This window comes from Phascolarctos cinereus, unplaced genomic scaffold (assembly GCF_003287225.1).
Source record: "Phascolarctos cinereus isolate Bilbo 61053 unplaced genomic scaffold, phaCin_HiC Scaffold_2;HRSCAF=192, whole genome shotgun sequence".
In the NCBI taxonomy this organism is placed as follows: Eukaryota; Metazoa; Chordata; class Mammalia; order Diprotodontia; family Phascolarctidae; genus Phascolarctos; species Phascolarctos cinereus.
In genome coordinates, this window is record NW_027555625.1 from 349,162,981 (window position 1) to 349,185,208 (window position 22,228).

At 36.8% G+C, this 22,228-nt stretch overlaps 1 protein-coding gene across 1 annotated transcript in view; it reads right to left on the bottom strand.

The window, feature by feature from the left end:
• Positions 1–4,554: 4,554 nt before the first annotated feature.
• The window catches only part of RAPGEF6 (Rap guanine nucleotide exchange factor 6), a 219,978-nt gene continuing 202,304 nt past the window's right edge, over positions 4,555–22,228 (bottom strand). The window contains 5 exon segments of the mRNA XM_020991169.2: positions 4,555–8,542; positions 9,810–10,130; positions 14,479–14,508; positions 14,511–14,980; positions 15,846–16,074. Coding sequence (XP_020846828.1) covers positions 8,517–8,542; positions 9,810–10,130; positions 14,479–14,508; positions 14,511–14,980; positions 15,846–16,074 — 1,076 coding nt within the window. The 3' untranslated portion in view covers positions 4,555–8,516.

A 22,228-nucleotide genomic window follows, 5' to 3' on the forward strand; every position in this document is an offset into this window, starting at 1 on the left:
GTTGTAACAAATACTATTTTTCAACAACCCAAAAGGCAACTCTACACATGGACCTTACCAGAGTCAATATAGCGATCAGATTGATTATATACTTTGCAGCCAAAGGAGGAGAGCTCTATATTGTCAGTTAAAACAAGACCTGGAGCTCAGATCATGAACTGCTTATTGTAAAATTGGGGCTTAAATTGAAGAAAGTAGGGGAAACCATCAGATCATAGAGGTATGACCTAAATAACACCTTTTGTGAAGTGGAGGTGATGAATAGAGTTAAGGGATTCAACCTGTTAGCATGCTTGAAGAACTATGGACAGAGGTTCACAATATTGTGCAGAAGCCAGCAACAACAACAACAACAAAAAAAATTTTAAAGAAAAAGAGGAGAAAGAAAGCAAAATGGCTGTCTAATGAGGCTTTACAAATAGATGAGGAAAGAAGTAAAAGATTGAAAAAAAAAGGGGAAAGATATACCCAACTGAATGCAGAATTCCAGAGAATAGTGAGGAGAGATAAGTTTCTTTAATGAGTAACGTAAAGAAATAGAAGAAACTGATAGAATGGGAAAGACCAGAGATCTCTTCAAGAAAACTAGAGATATTAAGTATAAAATTTCATGCAAAAAATGGGCATGATAAAAGACAAAAATGGTAGTGATGAAACAGAAGCAGAAGAAATTAAGAAGAGTTGACAATACACAAAAGAAAGATTTTAACATCAACACCAATAACTATGATGGTGTGTTAACTGAACTAGAGCCTGACATTCTGGAAAATAAAGTCAAGTGGGCCTTAGGAAGCACTGCCAACCATAAAGCCGGTTGAGGTGATGGTATACTAGCTGAGCTATTTAAAATCCTAAAAGATGATGTTATTTGTATTGCACTCAATATACCAGCAAATTTGGAAAACACAATAGTGGCCACTGGACTGGAAAAGATCAGTTTACATCCCACATGGCAATGCCAAGGGATATTCAAATTACTGAACAATCGTGCTCATTTCACACCAGTGAGGTTATGCTTAAGATTCTGCAGACTATGCTTCAGCAATATGTGCACTGAGAATTTCCAGAAGATCAGGCTGGTTTTTGAAGAGGCAGAGGAACTAGAGACCAAATTGCCAATGTTTGCTGGATTTTGGAGAAAGCACGTGAGTTCCAGAAAAACATCTGCTTCTGTTTCACTTGCTATACTAAAACTTTTGACTCGTTGGGCCACAACAAAATATGGCAAGTCCTCAAAGAGACGGGAGTATCAGATTGTCTTACTTGTCTCCTGAGGAACTTGTATGCAGGCCAAGAAGCAACAGTTAGAGCCAAACATGGAACAACTGACTAGTTTAAGACTGGAAAAGGAGTACAATGACGAGGCAGTATCTCATCACCATATTTATTTCACTTACACAGAATACATCATGTGAAACGTCAGGCTGGATGAATCAGAACCTGGAATTAAGGTTGACAGAAAAAATAGCAATAATCCCAGATATGCAGATGATACCTAACTCTTGTGGCAGAAAGTGAAGAATAAAGAAGCTTCTTAACGAGGGCTGGAAGAAGAGAGTATGAAGGCTGGCTTGAAGCTTAACAACAACAACAAAAAAGAACAACTAAGATCATGGCAACTGGTCCCATCAATTTCTGGCAAGTAGAGAAGAAATGGAAGCAGTGCCAGATTTTATATTCTTGGGCTCAAAGATCACTGCCTACAGCAACAGTAGCTATGAATTTAAAAGACACTTGCTCCTTGGAAGGAAAGATATGGCAAATTTGGAAAGTACACTAAAAAGCAGACTTTGCCAAGAAAGGTCTGTATAATCAAAGCTATGGCTTTTGCAAGAGCCATGTATGGCTGTAAGAGTTGAAGCAAAGCTGAGCACCACAAAATCGATGCTTTCAAATTGTGGTGCTAGAGAAGACTTTTGAGAGTCTCTCGGACAGCAAGGAGATCAGTTCAGTCAATAGTTTTTAAGAGGTTAATATATAGGTATTTTTATCATAAAACCCCAAGAAAATCATTAACAAAAAGGCTATTCATCCAACAAGGATTTCCAAGTGCCCAAAATGTGCCTGGAGATGAGACACTGGGGATGTAAAGATAAAAAATGATACAGTTGCTACCCTCCAAGAGCTTGTATCCTATTTCCCCCCTATATACCAAATTATTAATAGTAGTACTTTTTGTAACAGCAAGTCTAGAAAAAAAATGGGTGCTCATTAATTGTGGAATGGCTGAGCAAACTGTGGTATATAAATGTAACGAAATTTTATTGTGTCATAAAGAACGACAAATATGGGGGATTCAGTGAAACGTGAGACGACTTGTTATGTAGAATAATATATATCATAACACAAACACCAAAATAATAGGAATTCAGAATGAATGCAATCAACAGCGTTGGTTCCAAAAAACCAATGATGCAACCTTCCACCTCCTGTTGTTGCGGTACCCAGGTGTGTTGTGAAGTCGTCTCGAAAGAATTCACAGACTCAGACTATCTCCAAACCAAGCAAAGGCATTTATTGAGGATTATGCTTACAGTGGGCTAGGCCTAGCAGGTAGGATAGGGATTTTTATAGAGCAAATGATGTTAGGAGTAAAACAGAAAATATAAATATTAAAATATAGGAGGGACTTGCCAATGGGGGAGGTAGGATAGATAGCCTTGGTAGAAATGTACATGCAGCTACTCCGGATGCATTAAAAAAATCCCACTTGAGGGGTTACTAATGTAAGATAATGACATTATAATAAGCGTCTCTACATCATAAGTTCACCCAAAGGGCAGTTTTTGCTATTACTCTGCAGGCATCCACTTCGGAAAAGTCTCTTCAGTGGTTTTGTGGTCAACATCCTGTTCAGTATCCTGTAGGTGGTATGACTGAAACTAGATGGTGTGGTCTGGTCACGTCTGCTGCTATAGTGGGGCACATGAGGAAGTTGGGATATTGGGGCTCGGGATAGCAGGTAGGATTTCATCAATGGCGCAGAAAATAGAAACCTGGGCCTGGAGTCAGGATGACTTGAATTAAAATTGTTTCAGAAACTTATTAACTGTGTAATCCTGGGCAAGTCATTCTGCCTCAGTTTCCTCATCTGCAAAATGGGGATAATAACAGCAACTACCCCCCAGGGTTGTTACGAGGATCAAATGAGATAATAATTATAAAGAGCTCAGCCCAGTACCTGGAGACAGAGTAGGTACTACATAAATATTATTATTATTATTATTATTATTATTATTATTATTATTATTTTGGTTCCTACTTGCACCCCCAATGGGCCTTTCCATTTCCCTGCTGGGTCACCTGAAATCAATCAAGTATTTATTAAATACCTACAACCTGCTCAGCACAGGAAATACATAAACATGTGAAACAGTACCAGGTGTAAACAAAAACAATAATACCAATACTGTACTCTGTGATTTAGGTTTGTTTTCCACAAACAATTTAATTTAACAATCTAATATAAAAGCCATTTCTAGCTTGCAGAAGGATGTCTAAACTGGAATGGTCTCCCCCTTCTCTCCCTCACATGACTCTATGTCCCAAGATGATTTTAGGTAACATTTATTGGAGAAAGAAAATTATGATATTTAACATGCAGTTTGGGCTAGCATTTCAGAATTGTTGAGTAACCATTTCATTTCTCCTGAACCACAGCTTTGGAGGAATCAATGGAATCCCAGAGAATTATATTAAGAATCTAAACTTCAATGGAGAAGGGTATTTCCCTGGAGTTGCCTAGCGCCAACAGACAATTGTTTCAAGAGTGGAGAAAGTAATGATTCTTCAATCAAGTTTACTTATCAAGATTAATTCACTTCTGCAAGGAAGGCCTTAGCCTTTTTTTTTTTGTACCTACTTTCTTAAAGGGAAAAGTCTGGAAAGGGTTTTAGAAATAATTTTTTAAAGTATTTCTAGAGAGACTAAAAAGGATGTTTTTAATATGCTTCCATAGTACTCTCACAGATCTGAAATTCTGATTCTTCAGAGATTGTGATATTTCAAGATGTAAAACTACAGAGCATCTCTGAGAGAACATTTCTGTTCAGAAGGTTAACCTCACAAGGCAGCAACTTGGGATTCTTAAAAGTCCTACACAATTTCCCATTTGCAATCCAGCCCACTCTCTCTCCTTTTAAATTCTGACTCAATTCATTATCTATCTTTAGATAATTCAACTTTATATCTTCATACACATTTGCATGTGCATACATACACACATATGCCTATGTAATAATGTACTAAAAATGAATGGGCTGGCTATCCAAATGATACGACAGGCAAGGGAGAAGACTGAGTTGAAATGAATGAGAAAGGATAGTTACAGAGACTGAGAACCTACCTTGAGTCCAATTGTGAAAGAACCACATCAGTGATTATAAGATAACAATTAGTGGTTCACTAAATACCATCTAAAAAGAACACAATCTATAAGGGTTTCAGAATCTGAGAGAGAACACCAATATGCAAGAAAGCTCACCAGTCAATTCTTTTTGTTTGATTTCAGAGTTAAATATCTATGTAATACATACCAAAAAGATCCAGTGAATCTTAATGTATATATATTGTTTATTGTTTTCAACAACATATTAGTAGATTGGATAATAAACATTACTTTTAAACATTCTCTTAACCAAAAATATAACAAATATTTACAATCACTCAGTAAAAATACAAAAAGCATACAGAGGCACTGTCTTTCTAAAAGACATAAGTGTAAGAGGTATCAAAAAATAGGAGACAGACATTGCTTGTTACAGAATGCTTTACAATCACTGAACTGTGCAGCACAGTTACCACTGGAATATTATTTCAACTGTGCAGTTTTGTGTGGTTTTTTTGCCAATATTCTCACATATTTAGAATTCATAATACCAAGTTAAACTGCATTCCATGTGTATCAAAAATAAAGACAGCCACAAAAAGCACAACCTAAGCTAAAGCTGAACTGGGTGTTCAAGTTTTAATTTTTAGATATATTGGGAAGCTTTTCTAAACAGAGTATCCCTTTTCTCCCAATCAGTTTAAGTTAATGGATTTCTCAAACTATTTCTAATAATCAATAAAGCTTAAAATGACAACAAAATTTTTGTCAGTCCATTGCAATCAAATTGCTTTTAAGATAAAGGAAATAAGAATGCTTTCCCTCCATTCTTGGTTTGGGAGGAAATGCTTTACAAGGACTTACTCAATCTTGCAAGTGATGGGATCTACATAATTACAAGGAAGCCTTAGGTTCATGTTCACAAGCTGGGTAGAGTCATCCCTAAGTCCTGCTACTCTAAGATTCTGAGCTTTAAGATTAGCACAATAATGAATTTCCTTTGCAATTTAACACTCTCTGCTGAAACTAATTTTGTGGGTATTTTTATCAGTCATGAATAGAGCATCCGCTTTTATTGAAAGAAAAAGTGCAAAAGAAAAATTAACACTACTTATGTTAATCTTAAATTAAGATGCTCTTTAGAATTATTTATTTTCCTTAAAATTTTATTTTTAAGAAATTATTTGGTGGAAGTTAAATTGCTTTCTTGGCCCCATTTGGCACGTCAGGGATTTTTAAAGCACTTCCTCCACATACCAGTGCTCTAGTGGAGTAAGAAGGGCCACAGGGAGAGGCATGTTCATCCCTTGACTAAAGTGAGGAATTTGGAAAAGGTCAAAAGAAACCAGACAGGGGATTATGGGACATACAAGGTCAGTGGCTTCTCTCACTATGGCTTAGTGACAAACCAGGAAAATGAAAAACTGTAAACCAACTTAAAATAATACCTACAATCAAACTCAACAAAAAGGGAATAATTACTTCTCAAACCCACACACAACCACTACACATTTACCTGTTGTCCCTGATCAGTGTGATCACTAGAATCCCTAGCATGCACAGCCAGGCCAGGCAGCAGTAAGCCACTCTGAATCAGAAGCATAGAAAAGTTCACCTACTTCCCAGTCCCTTCATGTGACTATCTTGATTTACATAAAATACCTCTATCCAGGTAAAATGCCTACTCAGATTTCCTATCACATGAAAAAGCCTGCTAAGTAAGAAGAGGTTTTATAAACCCCAGTCTAACTTGGAGAGTGGATATAAAACAGCTTACTGAATATTGCACACCAATTAAACAAGACACTTGCAGGAAAGACACGGCTTTGTTTTTTGTTAGTTATGGCAAGTGGTCCACAAACTAGGAGCAAAAAAAAGTATATGAAAGAAAAAATATTCCTCTTTTCAGGCAATGTACATATACAGCTTCCTGATTAAATGTAAATTCTTTACATGTCGGATGACTACAACATGGTTTTAAAGCATGTAACTTATTTCCCATATTACTTTTCATGTTATTTCTAGCCCATTAGGGCAAAAAAAAAAAACCCTGCTATGTCAAGTCCTTACTGCAGCAGCTAATCTAATCCAGAAACCTTCACTCTGAGAAAGAAATATGTGAGCTTCAGTTATCAGCTATGATTTTGGCAAAATAATTTTTTAGGCATGGATTTCTTTCTTGCTTTTCTTAAGATTAACTGTAAGCCCTACAGAGGAAAAGAGAACAAATACCATTACTTTAGAACTGTGTACTGACTTGGGGCTTTGAGAGGAAGGGATAGAAAAGGGGAAGATAGTCCTACTGAGAGTAACATTTACACAAAAAGTCACAAATGAAAACATGATTGACAACACACACTCAAATATTAACCAATTTCTGCCCAAAGTTCATTTGGGTAATGCACATAATTGGCTTTGGAATTTTTTTTTGGTACTCGTAACTTTCTGAATGTTATTTTACTTACCTTGCACACTATAAAATTGAAATAATATAAAATAACTTTAAAAACTCTTTTAACTTAGGATGTAGAAAACATTTCACCCAGCTTGTAAAAAACGTTAAAAATCTAGCCCACCTTGTAAATGAGGTCACAGAAATGTACAATTACATGTTCAAATCTATATTAACACATTCATGTCCAATTAAGTCACTGGAATGCATCTTTGAGTACCTACACTGGTAAAGAACAAGCGTGTTCATTTTTATACCCCTGTGTTTGGGTCTCCCCTTTCTCCCACCCCAAAAATAAAAAAGCCTATACTTTGGTTGGCTAAAATTTTAAAACAGGCCACTTGACAGTGGGACTGATATCATAAATGCACACATACCAGTAAAATATAACCCAATGATAATTGGAAATTATCAGAAATAGGTAAAAATGCAGCAGTTCCATTTCATAAATATTTTTATAGCACTCAATGGCTTAGTAGATAACATTTCTACTCTGCTTCTCTGTAGGTACGCAAAGTGATTAACTGGAATTGAAAACCCAATTCAAAACTATGACCTACTTGTTTTATACTCCTAGTTAAAGTATATTTGCCAGGCTGCTTTTTACCTTCAGAAACAGTGGAGTTGTATTTAACTAAGCTTATAGCATTTTAGTCATAGAGATGAGTTTCATGCATTCGAGCACCTCCATTTTAATAATTTAGGGAATCTCTTAAGACTTCAAGGTAATGATTTCCCCCCATCAGAACCTAAGTTTCTTAAGAGTTAGTGATTGTTTTATTCTCTACATTTGTATCTCCAGGGCCCATCTCAGTGCTTGGCACACCATACGCATTTGGTAAGTATTTATTGATTGATTCATACTTTGATTCTTTTTTTTTAAAAAGACAGGCTCACTAAACTTTTCCAACTGGGACTACAAGATGGTGACATTTTGCTGATCTAAATTCACAAACAAGAAATCGTTTCCATTCCATTCAGAATATACTTTCCCTCAATTTTATGTGTATAACCATGCTGTAATCTGTCCTTGTATTTTTCCTTGGGGAACATAAGCTTTGCTTTAAAGGACACTTGATTGACTATCCTAAGAATAGTTAAAGTGAGTCTAATTTTTATTTCCTTCTAAACATACACATTAGCCAACCACAGCATAACACTCAAACACAAATAAAGAAAACTCTAAAAACTCTCAATTAGTTAATAAATTATTATTCAAACACCACTGCAAAGTCCTTGTTTTTTGGCAGAAGTTTTGACGTTGTGCATGAAAAATATGGACATGAAAATAATATATGTCCAATAGGTCCATGAAATTAACATTCTTGGCTGGAAAACCATAATGTTACCTTAAAATAATTTTCGAGGGAAATCCATAGAAATACTCTATGATACTAAACATGATTTTCCACAGTTTAAGTGGTTCTCAAAATTGATTATCCCAATGAAGGCCTAGTGTGTAGACAGACACTTATAACAATTATATCAATGTACAGTGTCAGTGAGTTTTGCAGACTGGATGCTCCGTCACATGTCAGTATGGATTTCACAGGCTGTTGAGACTACATGCAATAGAGGCACAATTCAGCCAGGTCCACCTCACTGGTCATAACACAGGCACTAAAAACTTCTTAGTGTAGCAGCAGTAAGCTGTCAGCACTGGCTAACAGAATCTTATGGTCCTTCTTTACAAAGTATTTTGATGTGAACTTGTTTTGAAGATGATTTCCCCAAAGGCTAGACTGCTGAAACTTGCTCATTTTCTGAAAGTGAGGAAAAAAAAGTTGATGTTAAAATAATTAGCAAATATTTTCTTTTACAACCATATTAATGAAAATAAGCCAATTATCTGTGCTCAGTTAAGTACAAAAAAGAGGTTTAAGAAAAAGTAGACCATTTCTCAAACTATACTTATACTTGGACAAACCCTACAGGGGAAACCAGTCAAGAGTTTTAATATTAAAGAAAAATATCAGGGCAGCTAAGTGGCACAGTAGATAGAGTACCGGCACTGAAGTCAGGAGGACCTGAGTTCAAATCCGGCCTCAGACCAAACACTTGACACTTACTAGCTGTGTGACTCTGGGTAAGTCACTTAACCCCAATTGCCTTTAAAAAAAAAAAAGGAAGAAAGAAAGAAAAAAGACAATAAAAATATCCATAACATTCATTTTCAACAATGGACATTTTGAAAAATTCACTTATGCCTTATTCACTGGGGAGGGAGGAGAGATTTACAAGTTTCAGGAGTTTAAGGTGACGATTTACAGCTGTGAGAGCCTACTGCAAAACAGTGATAATAAATAACAACAACAATATTTAATAACAGCAGGTAGCATTTGTATTAGTGCCTATGTGTTAGGCACTGTGATAAGTGCTTTACAAATATTATTTCATCAGATCCTCACAACAATCCTAGGAGATAGATGCTGTTATTATGCCCATATTACAGTCAAGGAAACTGAGGCAAACAGCAATTAAGTGACTTGCCCAGGGTCAGGCAGCCAGTAAATGTCCGAGCTGGAATTCAAACTCAGGTCCTTCTGATACAAGGCCCAGTGCTCTATTCATCGTAACACCTAGCTGCCTCTCAACATAAAGTGACACCAACAATTGTGCAGCACAGCAGAGGGATCTGTAACTGCTGGGCAAAATAATTTTTAATAACAAAAAGATCATGGTTTAAGGTTCCCATGACATAATAATACTAGCATAATAAATCAATGTCTCATTTTCATAATACAAAACTTTGAAATGACTATTCCTTAAAATGGCACCTTAGTATGAACACTACTTAAAAAAAGATAATAGCACTTGGTTTAAGGCCTGAAGTCCGCTTGTTGTCTCCTTACATAAATGCTACAGGGGTTTGACATATTTTTTAAAATACATTTCAAAATCAATACAAATCAAAATCAAAACCATTAATGACTAAGAAAAATTAAGGCAGAAAAATCATAAAGCTGTGAGATTTGATTTGCACAGAAATTTATTTAAAAGTAATCAAAGGTAGTTAGTTCATCAACATACCATCTGCTTCACTATCTGCATCAGTCGCATCGGCTAGTTTAGGATGGGATGGCTGCAGATTATGCCACTGCGGCTGAGATAGGATCTTCGATGAAATACAGGCCATAGGTTCACTAACGAGAGAAGCTGATGAAAGTCTAGAGAGGTTGCTATGTACCATCTTTGACCTCTGTACTGCCACACTATAGTCTGGAGGTTTTACGTGTGGGTGGTGGGGTGGTCCTTCTTTTATGTCCGCTAAAGAAATCCCCATGTATCCTGGTGGGGTGGGAGGTGGCCCCCTATACCTATCGTCCTTCTTAGGTGAGGTGACACAGTACACTGGCATAAGAAATAAGCAATGGAAATGTTAATGAGGAAATAAGACTTGAAAAAACAAACTTAAAAGAAAAGTAAAATGTCACAATGGAAAAAAATGATTAAAAAGGCAAATGAAAAAACCTCAGTATATAATGATAGTGGCAGATTTCTGTTTTCAATTTTTAAAAACCATCTCTTTGTTCAAAACTATATTAAGTACTTATTGAAAAGGAGCTCTACCAATTTTTATCATAGTATATAGAATAATCAAGAACTACAAGAGATTACATCAATGACATTGAAAACTTGGGTCAAATTTTTGACTCTGGTTTCAAAAAAGTCCTCCAATGATGAGAGATTTAAAGAAAACCTTTTGGCACTGAAAAACTGAAAGGAATCTTCACCTCTCAGTCGTCAGTCTCCATTGATTACATTGAATACTGTAATGAAGAGTTTTATTTCTAGGAACTTTCATCTGTTGTAGAATACTTGTGTGTAATCAAGAGTAACATAAAAGAAGTGTACTAAAATCAGTAAATCAAAATGGTATTTCTCACAGGATTGGTTGTTTCTATACTTACATAATCAAATATATTTGTATGAACACTGCAGGATGAAACTCCTATAAAACAATGTAGATTCCCCCTCCGCCCCCCGACAAAATACGCTATTTTTAGTCATTCTTTCAAATAATATAGTGAATGGTGTATAAATAGCCTCCAACAAACACAACACAAATTAGGGTCCAGTACGCACCTCTACTATGTAACTACTTCATTCCAAGAAAGATACTACTGCTTTCTGATAAAGTTCAGAGAAAAACAAATTAATAATTTCGTATTTTCACTAGTAAAATAATCATCAGCTAATATATTTCTTCCTCAAGTCTATAATCCCTATATAGTATCAGTGAGCTTTGCAGATTGAATGCTCCACGTCAAAAGTTTCAAAAAGGAAGGTAAACTTGTCAGACTAGAAAAACAACAGAACATACAGATTAATTTTTAAAAGGGCCTTTGCAACTTTTGCTAACACACATCAGACAGTCACGTAGGGGGACCAAAAGAACTAGTCATTTATACAGCAACAAGGAAAAGATAAAGGATTACTAAAATATCAAAGTGAACATAAAATTTTATCTTTCTTGATTAGTTGGACTGAGAAGTGTCAATAATTATATTCTTATTTTCACAATTCTCCTCTATCTAATCCTCATCCAGGGTAGTCATAAAACTTAAGTCATTTAATCAAATCGAAACAAATACTAAATACTGACTATATTATATGGCATCTTATTAAAAACCAATTATTAATGAAATGAATTTAGAGATGTATAAATTATTTCATTAATGTGCTGGGACTGAAAATGGCACATTTTCTAATGCTTTCCAGAAAATATCTTTTTTGTTTTCTTTTTTTTTTTTTTTGGTTAGGTAGTGGGGTTAAGTGACCTGCCCAGGGTCACACAGCTAGTAAGTGTTATGTGTGAGACTGGATTTGAACTCAGGTCCTCCTGAATCCAGGGCCAGTGCTCTATCCACTGCGCCACCTAGCTGCCCCCAGAAAATATCTTAAGCCAAAGATTTTCTATCTAGTTCTTTAGGAAGGTTATTGCATATTTGGACCCTAAGAAAATATATTTAACTGTTCAATTTCATATCTTAGAGGTACAAGTATTGTTCTAAGAACTAAAAGGAAACAAAAGTTACCTCTAAAAGTAACGGCAATGGAGAAACTAAAGTAGAAGGTTCATAAAGCCTTGAATTCATCTCTTTTAAGAAACTCAAAGAACTGGGCATTTTTTTTTCTTACCAGCATTCAATATAGATACTTTTAAATCAATAGAATATAAGCATCATGAGAATAAAGATTGCTTCATTCTTTGTATTTGGGTAAGTATCACTTAATATGGTGCCCGTGGCTTTTACTAGGTACCTAATAAATGTTTTTTGACTGATCTCAGGAGAATCAAATTCCAAAAACCACTGAGGCAACATTAAAGAAGAAAAGATGGGACAAGTCACAAAGGGACCATATTTCTCCTTAAAATGTTGGTTAGGAATCCAGTGTCAGTTTCTCTTTATTTATATACCTCAAGATTTTTTTTTAGGTGGTGGGGTTACATCAGATGCCAACACCACTTTCACCAGACAGTTCTGGATGCCTGTTCCCCTATAGCACAATTAATCTGATCTTTCACACACAACCTGAGAATAGTTCTCTCTCTGAGATAAGGGAAGTTAACTCTGAGCCACAAAAAGATTTGCCCCCAGTCACTGAGAAAGTCAGGAAAAGGCAAGATTTAACTCTTATCTAAGTATGTCTTATTTTCACCCAAACACTAAGCTACTTGAGGGTAGGAAGTTATGTCATAATCTTTTACTTTCTCCTACAGCGGGCACATAATAATCTTCAATAAATCCTTACTGAACGAATGGATGAAATACTGTGCCTCGTATTCTCTGTTCTTTTTGAATGTTGATAGAATTCAACCTTCAACACATATGCAGCACACAATCACAAATATTATGTAGAATTCATTGCTTGAGTAAATTAAGTATTAACAGGAATGTCAGCTATAAAAGGGTAGGGGTGGGGAGGGAGTGCTACAGTATTCAAGGATACTTCCTCAGCAGGAGTAAAAGCGGGGTGGGGAACGAGGAGGAGGAAAGAGATATGATATGCAGGAAAATGTAGTGGACAGCCAAATACCAAAATAATAAGTTAGTGTAGATTGCACGAGTGATCAGAATGGAATTCTGTTGTAGGCATGAATGTTAGAGTTCCTCGCACATGCTGCAGACTAGGAGGGTGGGTTAAAAATTGTTTTAGGCCCTACTCAAGTCTTCATTTTTTTTTCCCTAAGAAGCCAGAAAGAGCAACATTAAATTCAAGGTTTCTACCAGATGCCATGAAGAAAAGGGCTTGCTTAAGTAATTTTTGTTGTTGTTCAGTTGTTTCAGTCATGCCTGACTCTTTGTGACCCCTTCTGGGGATATTCTTGGCAAAGATACTGAAGTGGTTTGCCATTTCCTTCTCCAGATCATTTTTTACAGATGAACAACTGAAGTGAACAGGGTTAAGCAACTTGCCCAGGGTCACACAGCTGGTATCTGAGGCTAGATGTGAATTCAAAAAGATGAGTCTTCCTGACTTCAGACCCAGCACTCTATCCACTCACGGCATCTCCTACCTTCCCAGTCTCTAGTGCTTCAGTCAGTTCAGCACAGCAATAAAGCTGTTTTCAGAGAAATGAAGTTCCCGTGACTAAAGCAAATCCATCTCTATTCAATAAGCTCTAGTGGCTCCCTAGTATTACAGCCAGGATCAAATACAAGGTTTTCCTTTTGTCTTTTAAAGCCCTTTATAACTTGGTCCCTTCCTAACTTTCCAGTCTTCTTGCACCTTCTTCCCTCCCACCACAGTCTAAACCCAAGGGACACCAGCCCCCTTGCTGTTCCTTGAACACAACAATCCCTCTCTCGGCCTGTATGTTTCAGTGGCTGTCTCCTCCTTCCGGCATTTTTTATTTCTTTATCTCAACTAAGATCATACCTTCTACAAGCCACCTATCGTGACTCCCCTTAATGCTAGTGTCTTCCCCTGAGATGGTCTCTAATTTTATCCTGTCCAGAGCTTGTTCATAGGAGACTATGAGATCCTTGAAGGCAGGGACTGATTTTTCCTTTCTAGTGCCTGGCATACAGCAAGAGCTTAATAAATGCCTATAGCCTTGACTATATTAAAAAAAAAAACAATTCCCCTTTTCTTTACCCACTGACACTTTTCTTCTCTTTTTTCTTTCAATTGTTCAGATCCAATCCAAGAGGATTCTAAAAATGTTTGTATGCAAAGGGAAGAGTGGGAGCGAGTGAAAAAAAATTTCTACTAAATACAAATAACTTTCATTTCATATAAAGGTCAAATGAAAACCTGAAAATGGAAAAAAAAGGAAAAGACATCAGAGTGCTCCTTCTCCGAGTTTCAACAGTAGTGAAGCTACTTTTCAACCTTCTGAGAAACATGTAGTATGTAAGTACTGCCGTTTTACCTGTAGGGCATTTGCTGGCACATTTCTCAAAGGAATGATGTGTCAAACTCTTGGATTCTGAAAGCTGCAGGCACATGGACACTTTATGCAAGATGATTTATAAGTCTCCTAGTAGATAATGAGGCATCCACGCTGAGGGTTTTACCATGCTTTTACATGCTTTCCCCCAAACTGATACACAAGTTCTGATGTGCTACAGCAGTTCAATTCTTGTTTGTCAACATCCAGAGATGGATGGAGCCAAAATCTGCCAACATCATTTCCAAATTACTTAATAGAAAGTTCTAAAAAGAAAAAAAAACCCAACACACCACTTACCTATCAAGCCTTTTTCTGTACTGGACGTAACGTTTTATATGTGGCATCAGTGCTAGGATGAGAATCCAAAGCCTCCTCTGGCTCTGCACTTGAATCCTCTACCACTCTTCTCCTCACTGTCCCATAGTTTGTCTCATATGTGTCTGAGAGAGAGCTTGAGGAGGCCCAGCTCTGTCTTGACTGTACCCATTCTGTGCCATCTTTAGGCTGACTGTTCGTCTGAGAGTAGCCTTCTGGATACAAATAAGGCTCACAGTTTGTGGGTTCCACTTCAGCAATGGGGACATCCAAATGAGTGTGTCGATAAGAATTTAAGAGGTCCCAGCTCTTCTGGTTCTGAATATTCTGGAAATTGTCATGAGAACTACTTGAACATGAAGTCCAACTTCCACGGCCACTGTCAGCTGCTTCTATGGTGATGTGTTCATGAGAAATCTCCTCAGTGCTCACAGATGATGAAACAGCTAAACCCTTGACTACAGAAGGCCTTGAGAGTGTCCATCTAAAGATGGAAACAATGCACATATGAACAATAAGCCTTGTTTTTCTGGTTTAAAAAAAAAACCTCTTTACTTGTTTACTAATTAAAAAAAAAAAAAGCTTTTCAAATGAATGTACCTACGTTGCTGCGAGGTACTAAGCAAACATGTACAACTTGTGAATGATAAAATAAGCTCACCAAAGCATGAAAATTAAAATTACAAACAGTAAAAGATATCTCTAAATCTTCTAATGGCATTTAGTTTGAATTTAAAATACAAAGAAATTTGAAGGATAGCATCATTGATCAAAATGGCATTCCTTAAAACTATACGTAAGTGTTAAGCTTGAAAATCAGCATTAAAACATTTTTCAAATCAAATGAAAAAATGTGGCTTGTAATTGATATATTCCTCCTCAGTAAGTCAATGTAACAAAATTCTGGATTAATCTCAGTGATTATAGTATTCAGAGAGAATAGCGTAGTTTGGACTATTTTAGAAATGTTAAAAAAAAATTACTAAGCAGTATTTGATTAATATTTTAATTAATTTGTCTTTTAAAAAACAACAAGCAGATTTTACAGATAACATCAGTATTGCATATACCCAGTATTATGCAGTGCTTCTTTAACATGTTTTGCGCATTTCAATAATCTGACTGTCCAAAGGGTGAGAACTTTTATACTGGATTAAAAAATATTTAAAAATGAAGAACTTTCACTTTCCTTCTTGTTCTTGTAAAACTCAAAAAACATTTAGCTGACTGACCAACCTAGGACACTGAATCAGCCTTCTTTAAAACTACTGATGAATATATGACTTTGTCTACCACAGCTTCCCAGTCTCCTGTCTTGCAGCCAACTCAACATTATTAAAGCAGCTCACCCAATCACATGCTGGCTGTGGTCAGCTGTCACTGGAGCGTGTTCCTTCTTTTCTGCTGCTCCAACTGAGTCCATGCCACTAAGAGACTGGGGTAAGGACCGATCCTCCTGTAGAGCTGCAGACATTGAGTCAACAGAACAATTACTCACGATGCTGGACCTTGATGAAATCTCACTATGGCTTGAGTCTGAGAAGTTTTCGGATTTAGCTGATGGCATATGGGTATAACCTAAACGAGGAAAAAGAAATATTTATACTAGGGGCAGAGCCTGAGAAACAAAACAACAAAACTCCACTAACAAATATTTAAAAAACAAAAGCAATATAGTGAGAATTTATTTACTACTTTGTTACAGAAAAGGAGGGAGAAAAAGCTCAATTCCTTGAAATGGTGTTATAGGGTTAACATTGTCAATTTTAATTGTATATCAGCAGTACAAATTCATGATATAAGATGGCACTTATTAAAAAATAACCACTTCAGACTTTAAAGTTACGGGGTCAAAAAAAACAATCAATAGTACCTATCCAAAGAAAAAAATCCTGTATATTAGGCTGGTATTACCTGTACACAGATCAGAAATAGCCTCAAGAGTGTAGTGAAAGTTAATTTGCAGACATAAGAAATGGCATAAAACCAATGGATTAGAGAATATATGAGTTTTCCAATAAAAACTCAAGAGGAGAAAACCACAATTCTCAACACATGCAAAGAAGATCTCACTTTAGATCTGAAAACAAAAATTCTATTCAAATTAATTATTCTTTATCAACTTTGCACCTAACTAAAATATGCCTTGTTAAAACAAGATCGAGGACTAGAAGGGTCCCTTAAAGGGTCATTTAATCCAATTGCCTATTTTATACCTGAGACCTCGCTATGGCCAGAGCTACATTCAATGTTTTCACCATTTGCTTCTTTTTCATTTTTACAAGGTCATGTCCTTTTTAGTTTTGTTTTGTTTTTGTATAAAAAGTACCTAATAAACTTATTCTAGATTTTATTTCTTGTCATCACTCTAAACTTATGAGTATTTCCTTTTCTATTCACAGTTAAGTTTGCCACTAAATTGTATCCACTGGAAATTTAAAGTTTGCTATCTATCAATATAATCTGGCTTTTATAAAGCAATTTATAAATACCTGAAGGATCTCAAGGATTAGAAGGGAGCAAGAGGCCATCTAATCCAAATTACAACTGAATTCATTCAATAATCTCTTGAAGACCTCCAAAAATGGAAAGAATCTATTTGGGGAGGCTCTAATCGACAGCAGGTTTTTCTTCTCATTGAGCAGAAATCTTCCTATCCATTGCCCCCAAGTTCTGCCTCTGGAGTCAATTGTAATCCCTCTTCCACATAAAAATCCTTCAATCACATGAAGACAGCTATGATAAGGCAGCTTGGCATAGTGGATCAAAGTTCTGGACTTACTCAGGAAGACCTGGGTTTGAAACTCACCTCTGAAACTTAGACCATGGACTGACTGCCTAACTGCTCCGAAGCTATTTCCTCATCTCTAACATGCGGGTGATGCCTGTAGCATAATACCTCATATGGTCATTGTAAGATTTAAGTAAGAGAATATATGTAAAGCATTTTTCAAACTTCAAAATTCTATCAAATATCAGCTACTATTGTTACCATCATCATCATCATCATCATCATCATCACTATTATCCTTCCCCCTTTATCCTTCACATTTTTGTGGCCAGCCCTTCCCTGGATATTCTTCAGTTTGTCAAGAACTTCCTAAAAATGTGTTACTCAGAATTGAATACATACTCCATATGTTATGACCAAGTCAAAGTCCAGTGTGACTATCTCACCTCCAGTATTCTAAACATTGGCTTTCTCAATGTAGCTGTAGGGTCCCAATTGGGGAAAAGCCATAAAAACTTAAACTCTGTGAAAGGTGGAAGCCTAAACATGGTTACCTGTTAAAAATCATAACTTAGATACTGAATACATTGAGTCAAAACTTAAGATACTATGACCTATGAAAGCCATAACAAGAATACCAAGACCAGTATATGATCAACACACAAACTTATGTCTGGGCATAACAATGGCTTAATGCCCAAGCTCATTATTAAGGAGAAAACCAAAAGTATCCAGCAATCAGTAGTGATGCACTCTCTAGCTCCTCCTGGGGGATTCTTAGCAGGGATCCACTGAACTGCCTGGCTGCTACCTGGGGCTGAAGTTTGCCCCTGTTTTGTAAGAATTCATAACGACTGATTAAACTACTACCTACAATCAGTCTGGAGATACTTGGCCTCTTCTTTTGGTATCAAAAATAACACCTCACAGTTATGGAGGAGATACAGGGTTCCCCAGCCAGGGGAATTCCAGACCTTACGACCGGTACAGTTGGCAGGATACCAATGGAATGCCAACAGAGTACGGGATAGGCCAGGGAGGATTCCTGGATGGCCTCCGTGGGGAGGTTGGGGGGAGGGCACCTGTGTTGGACACATTTGAAACACTGCATAAATATGGGGACGTCCTGAACGCAACAAAAGGCCTAGAGTCTCCTTTTGATGGAATTACATTCCATCGGGTTGGGAAAACAAGGAAGACAAATAGTGGAAAGATATAAGACGGCCCCTTTTTTAGAGCATTAAAAAAAAAAAGCCACTACCAAATTCCTAGACTCAAAGGCTGAGAACATAAAGTTGCTGGAAGAATTCTAGTTAGAAGAAACATGTAGAAATGCTGGTTTGCCAGTTAGCCAGGTTAAAGGTAGTTAAGAATGTGGATACGAAAGCAAAAAGGCATGTAATTGTGAGACAGTCTCTTTCTCCTTCTCTCCCTCCATCCCTGGCTGACTGCAGCAGCCCGGGTAGGTGAACAGAAGAGAAACAGAAAATATACTCAGTGAAGTGAAGATTACTTGAGAATAATTAAACCCCTAAAAGTTCAAAAACATATTCTTTCCCTACCTCTACATTCCTAAACTGTGGCCAGGTTGTGTGGTATAAAAGGACAGACAAAAAAAGGGGGGGGGATGGGGGAATCTTCTTCCTCAGAATGACAGATTTATTAAGAGAAAGTCACTTCACTGATTACGGAGAGATGGGCTTGGAGGCTACGTCAGTGAATGTTTCCAGGCTTGCACTTTGGAACAGAACTGGCACTTAACCCTTCCCTGGCTCACAAAACAAGAAGGTTGCTTCACTGATTATAGAGACATAGGTTTAGGGACTGTTAATGAAAGTTTCAAGGTGAATAGAGGGAAGAGGCTGCACTTTAGAACAGAACTGGCACTTAACACTTTCCTGGCTCACAAAAAGGGGAAAGGTTTGTGTGAATCGGGAAACAATCAAAAGGTAACTGAGTTTGATTGGAATATCTAGCTAGAATTTAAGGAGTCTTACAAACTAGAGTTAAGTACTGGTCAAATTCAAAGTAACTTTTTAAATTGCAGTGTTTATTAAAATTGGAAACTTGACTATAATATGTATGTGTATGTGTCTGTATATGTATATACATATATATATATATACACACACGTTTATTATGCGTGTGTGTGTGTGTGTGTATTTATGTAAGACTCCTATTCATAAGAAGAAATCATAGAGAGCCATGGGTAAATTGATAAATTATGGGTTTCTTCTGAGATTGTGGAACCGAGATTTCAACTAAATTAAAACATGCTCTTAAATGTAATAACTGGAGTGGATTGGGATAATATTAGATTGCCATTTTTACAATCTTTGGCAGTAGATTGGCTGGAAATAGTGAACCCCATAATATGAAATGATTGGAATAAGTAGCATTTGTGTAAAATATAATGCCAAAGTCAGTATTAAAATCATAACTCCAGATTCTATGTAATACCATTTGGAACACAGATCCAGGTATTTTAATTCATTCTAGTCACATTTTAAGTGAAATATTGTCTCTCTTAATTTGATGTTTAAGATAAGTCAGAATTTATGATACTATTCAGCATTAAGACTAATTGGGAAAATTCATAGATCTGAAATTTGTTAACTGGGTGACCTTAAGCAAGTTACCTCGGTTTATTTCACATGAGTGTAAAGTGCCTAACACAATGCCTGAGAAGGCAGACACTATAAATGTTAACTACTATTGTTAGTTCCTTAATTATATGTGACCAGTATATAATGCCAATGGGGATGAGATGCCCGATTTTCTATATAGGGTAATGTGGAAACACATTCAACAGAACTGGTGTCACCTGATTGGTAATGGGTTGGTTTCAAGTTTCAAATACATAATATTGTTTCAAATTGGTAAAGTTTTATATCAGTTATGTCAAGCAACTTCTTATAATTTAGATGTTATTAAAGTATGAACTAAAAGAAACTAAAAGATGGTGGGAAAATTGTTTAAAACCAATTATGTCATCAGCCCTGCTAACCCTGTCTTATAATGTTTTGTAACTGCCATTTAGAAAACTGGGTATTTCCATCTTTACCTGTAGTTAAGAGGAAGTTACAGGTACAACAATCTGGCTGTCACTTGTGAAAATTTTAAGATTGTTAACTAAGTTATTTGGGACTATTGTTTTAATTTTAAAACCTAAAACTGGTCACTGATTACTGTGTAGAAAGGAGGGGATAAGGTGGAAAGACTTATCTGGATTGGTCCTGTGCATTTAGAGCAGTCTTCCTTGGATTAGAAGGGTGTGCAGCAGGTCTATTCCACCTTGGGAGTGGAGGTGTCAAATAGTACAGCCCACAGCAGCTGTAAAGGTAGATGGAGTGGATACCCTTCACTCCCCTCTCTTAGGAAGAGAGCCAAGGTCGCTTTGATGTATGGCTACAGAGGGGGACTGGAGGCCCCATGTGCCAGTTACCAAATACTGGGTTCCTAAAAATAAACCACATCCACTCTGGTAGATACAAGTGCAGAATGCATGATGCTATATGGGAACCCCAAAAGATATCCTGGCAAGAAGGCAGCCACAGAAGGATACAAGGGAAATTCAGTCAGGGCAAAACAAATTAAATCAAGACTGAGAATAGGGAACTTGCCACGTAGAGAGAATGTGGTTTACCTCAGTCTGAAAGAAGAATATGATGGGGTGGACAGGTAGGGGCTTCAGGATTAGCCCCTTTTCTTGGGTCCCTGTTTATTCTCCTTATTTTGTAAATTGCCAGGGACCCCTAGAAACCATTTGTGTGGACAAGCTCAACAGTTCTGGGAAAAAAGCTTGTTAGGATTATGCAGTTTTGAAACAATTTCACCTGTTAAGGATTTGCAAGTTTATATATAATACAGAAATGATTTCTAATAATTGTTTTTTATACCAGGACAAATTTAAATTTTAGAAGGAAAGAAAAACAAGTGAAAGATGTTAAGTGAAATCTCTCATATATGTGAGTCCTGGTAAATTTTTATTTCTTATTGTTCCATGAGAGTAAAAAAATAATTGTATCTGGTACTATGCTGGGATTGAACTGATTTTAATTTGACATTTGAATTTAGGTATAGTTGTCTGAGGAATCATTAAGTCAGTAATTCACCATTTGAGAGAAATGCCACAAGCTATTCGGAGGGAATGAGATTCTGAACTGTTGCAGGTGGAAGTCTGCATCTGGAAAAAGGCTGAGAGGACAATCTTGGCATCAATGTAAGGTGGGATCCTTCTGGCTCAATTTACTCACTGTGTTCTTTTGAACAGGAATGTTTCCCACTTGGCTATTCCTGAGTCTGGTGATGAGGTAAATTATTATTGCATGGTTGGTTGTTAAACTGTGACTCTTACCTGAAATCAAATACAGCTAAGGATGCTTATCCTGTCACATATGTGCCCTAAAGGATTGTTGTGGCTTGTCTTTCATTCTCAATATCAGGAAGATGATGCCATGACTCACAAATGAGAAAGAGCTGTACAAAGTCACCAGCCTCACTTTTTCCTTCAGAGACATCTGGGTCCAATGGCCAGATATAGCTCAGGACAAGTAGAGATGGCCCACGATGCAGTGGAAGACCTTGGCCTTTTTAACCTAAGGTCTTTCTGAATTCTTACTTTGAGTGAGGCAATGCCCATTTGGTGATTAGGCCTGTTTACAGGTTGTGCCGTTTATCCCTTGTTCTCAAAGAGGACCATGACATCAGGAAGATGATGCCATGACTTGCAACTGAACTGATTCCTACTTGAAATAAAACAGAGCTAAGGATGCTCTATCCTGTCTCATATGTACCCTTAGGCTAAAGCTGAAGGACTAATTTGATGATGGCATGATCATATCCCTGCTTTTTCCTTTTACATCAAACTTCTATAATCACAGCACATAGTCAGTAGAAGATGAGCACAATGCAAGTATGTGAATCTTGCTGTTTTCCATTTGAATGTGTAAGTCATTCCATATCCCAAACAGCTAGGTAAATTAGTACTCAGGCTTGTCA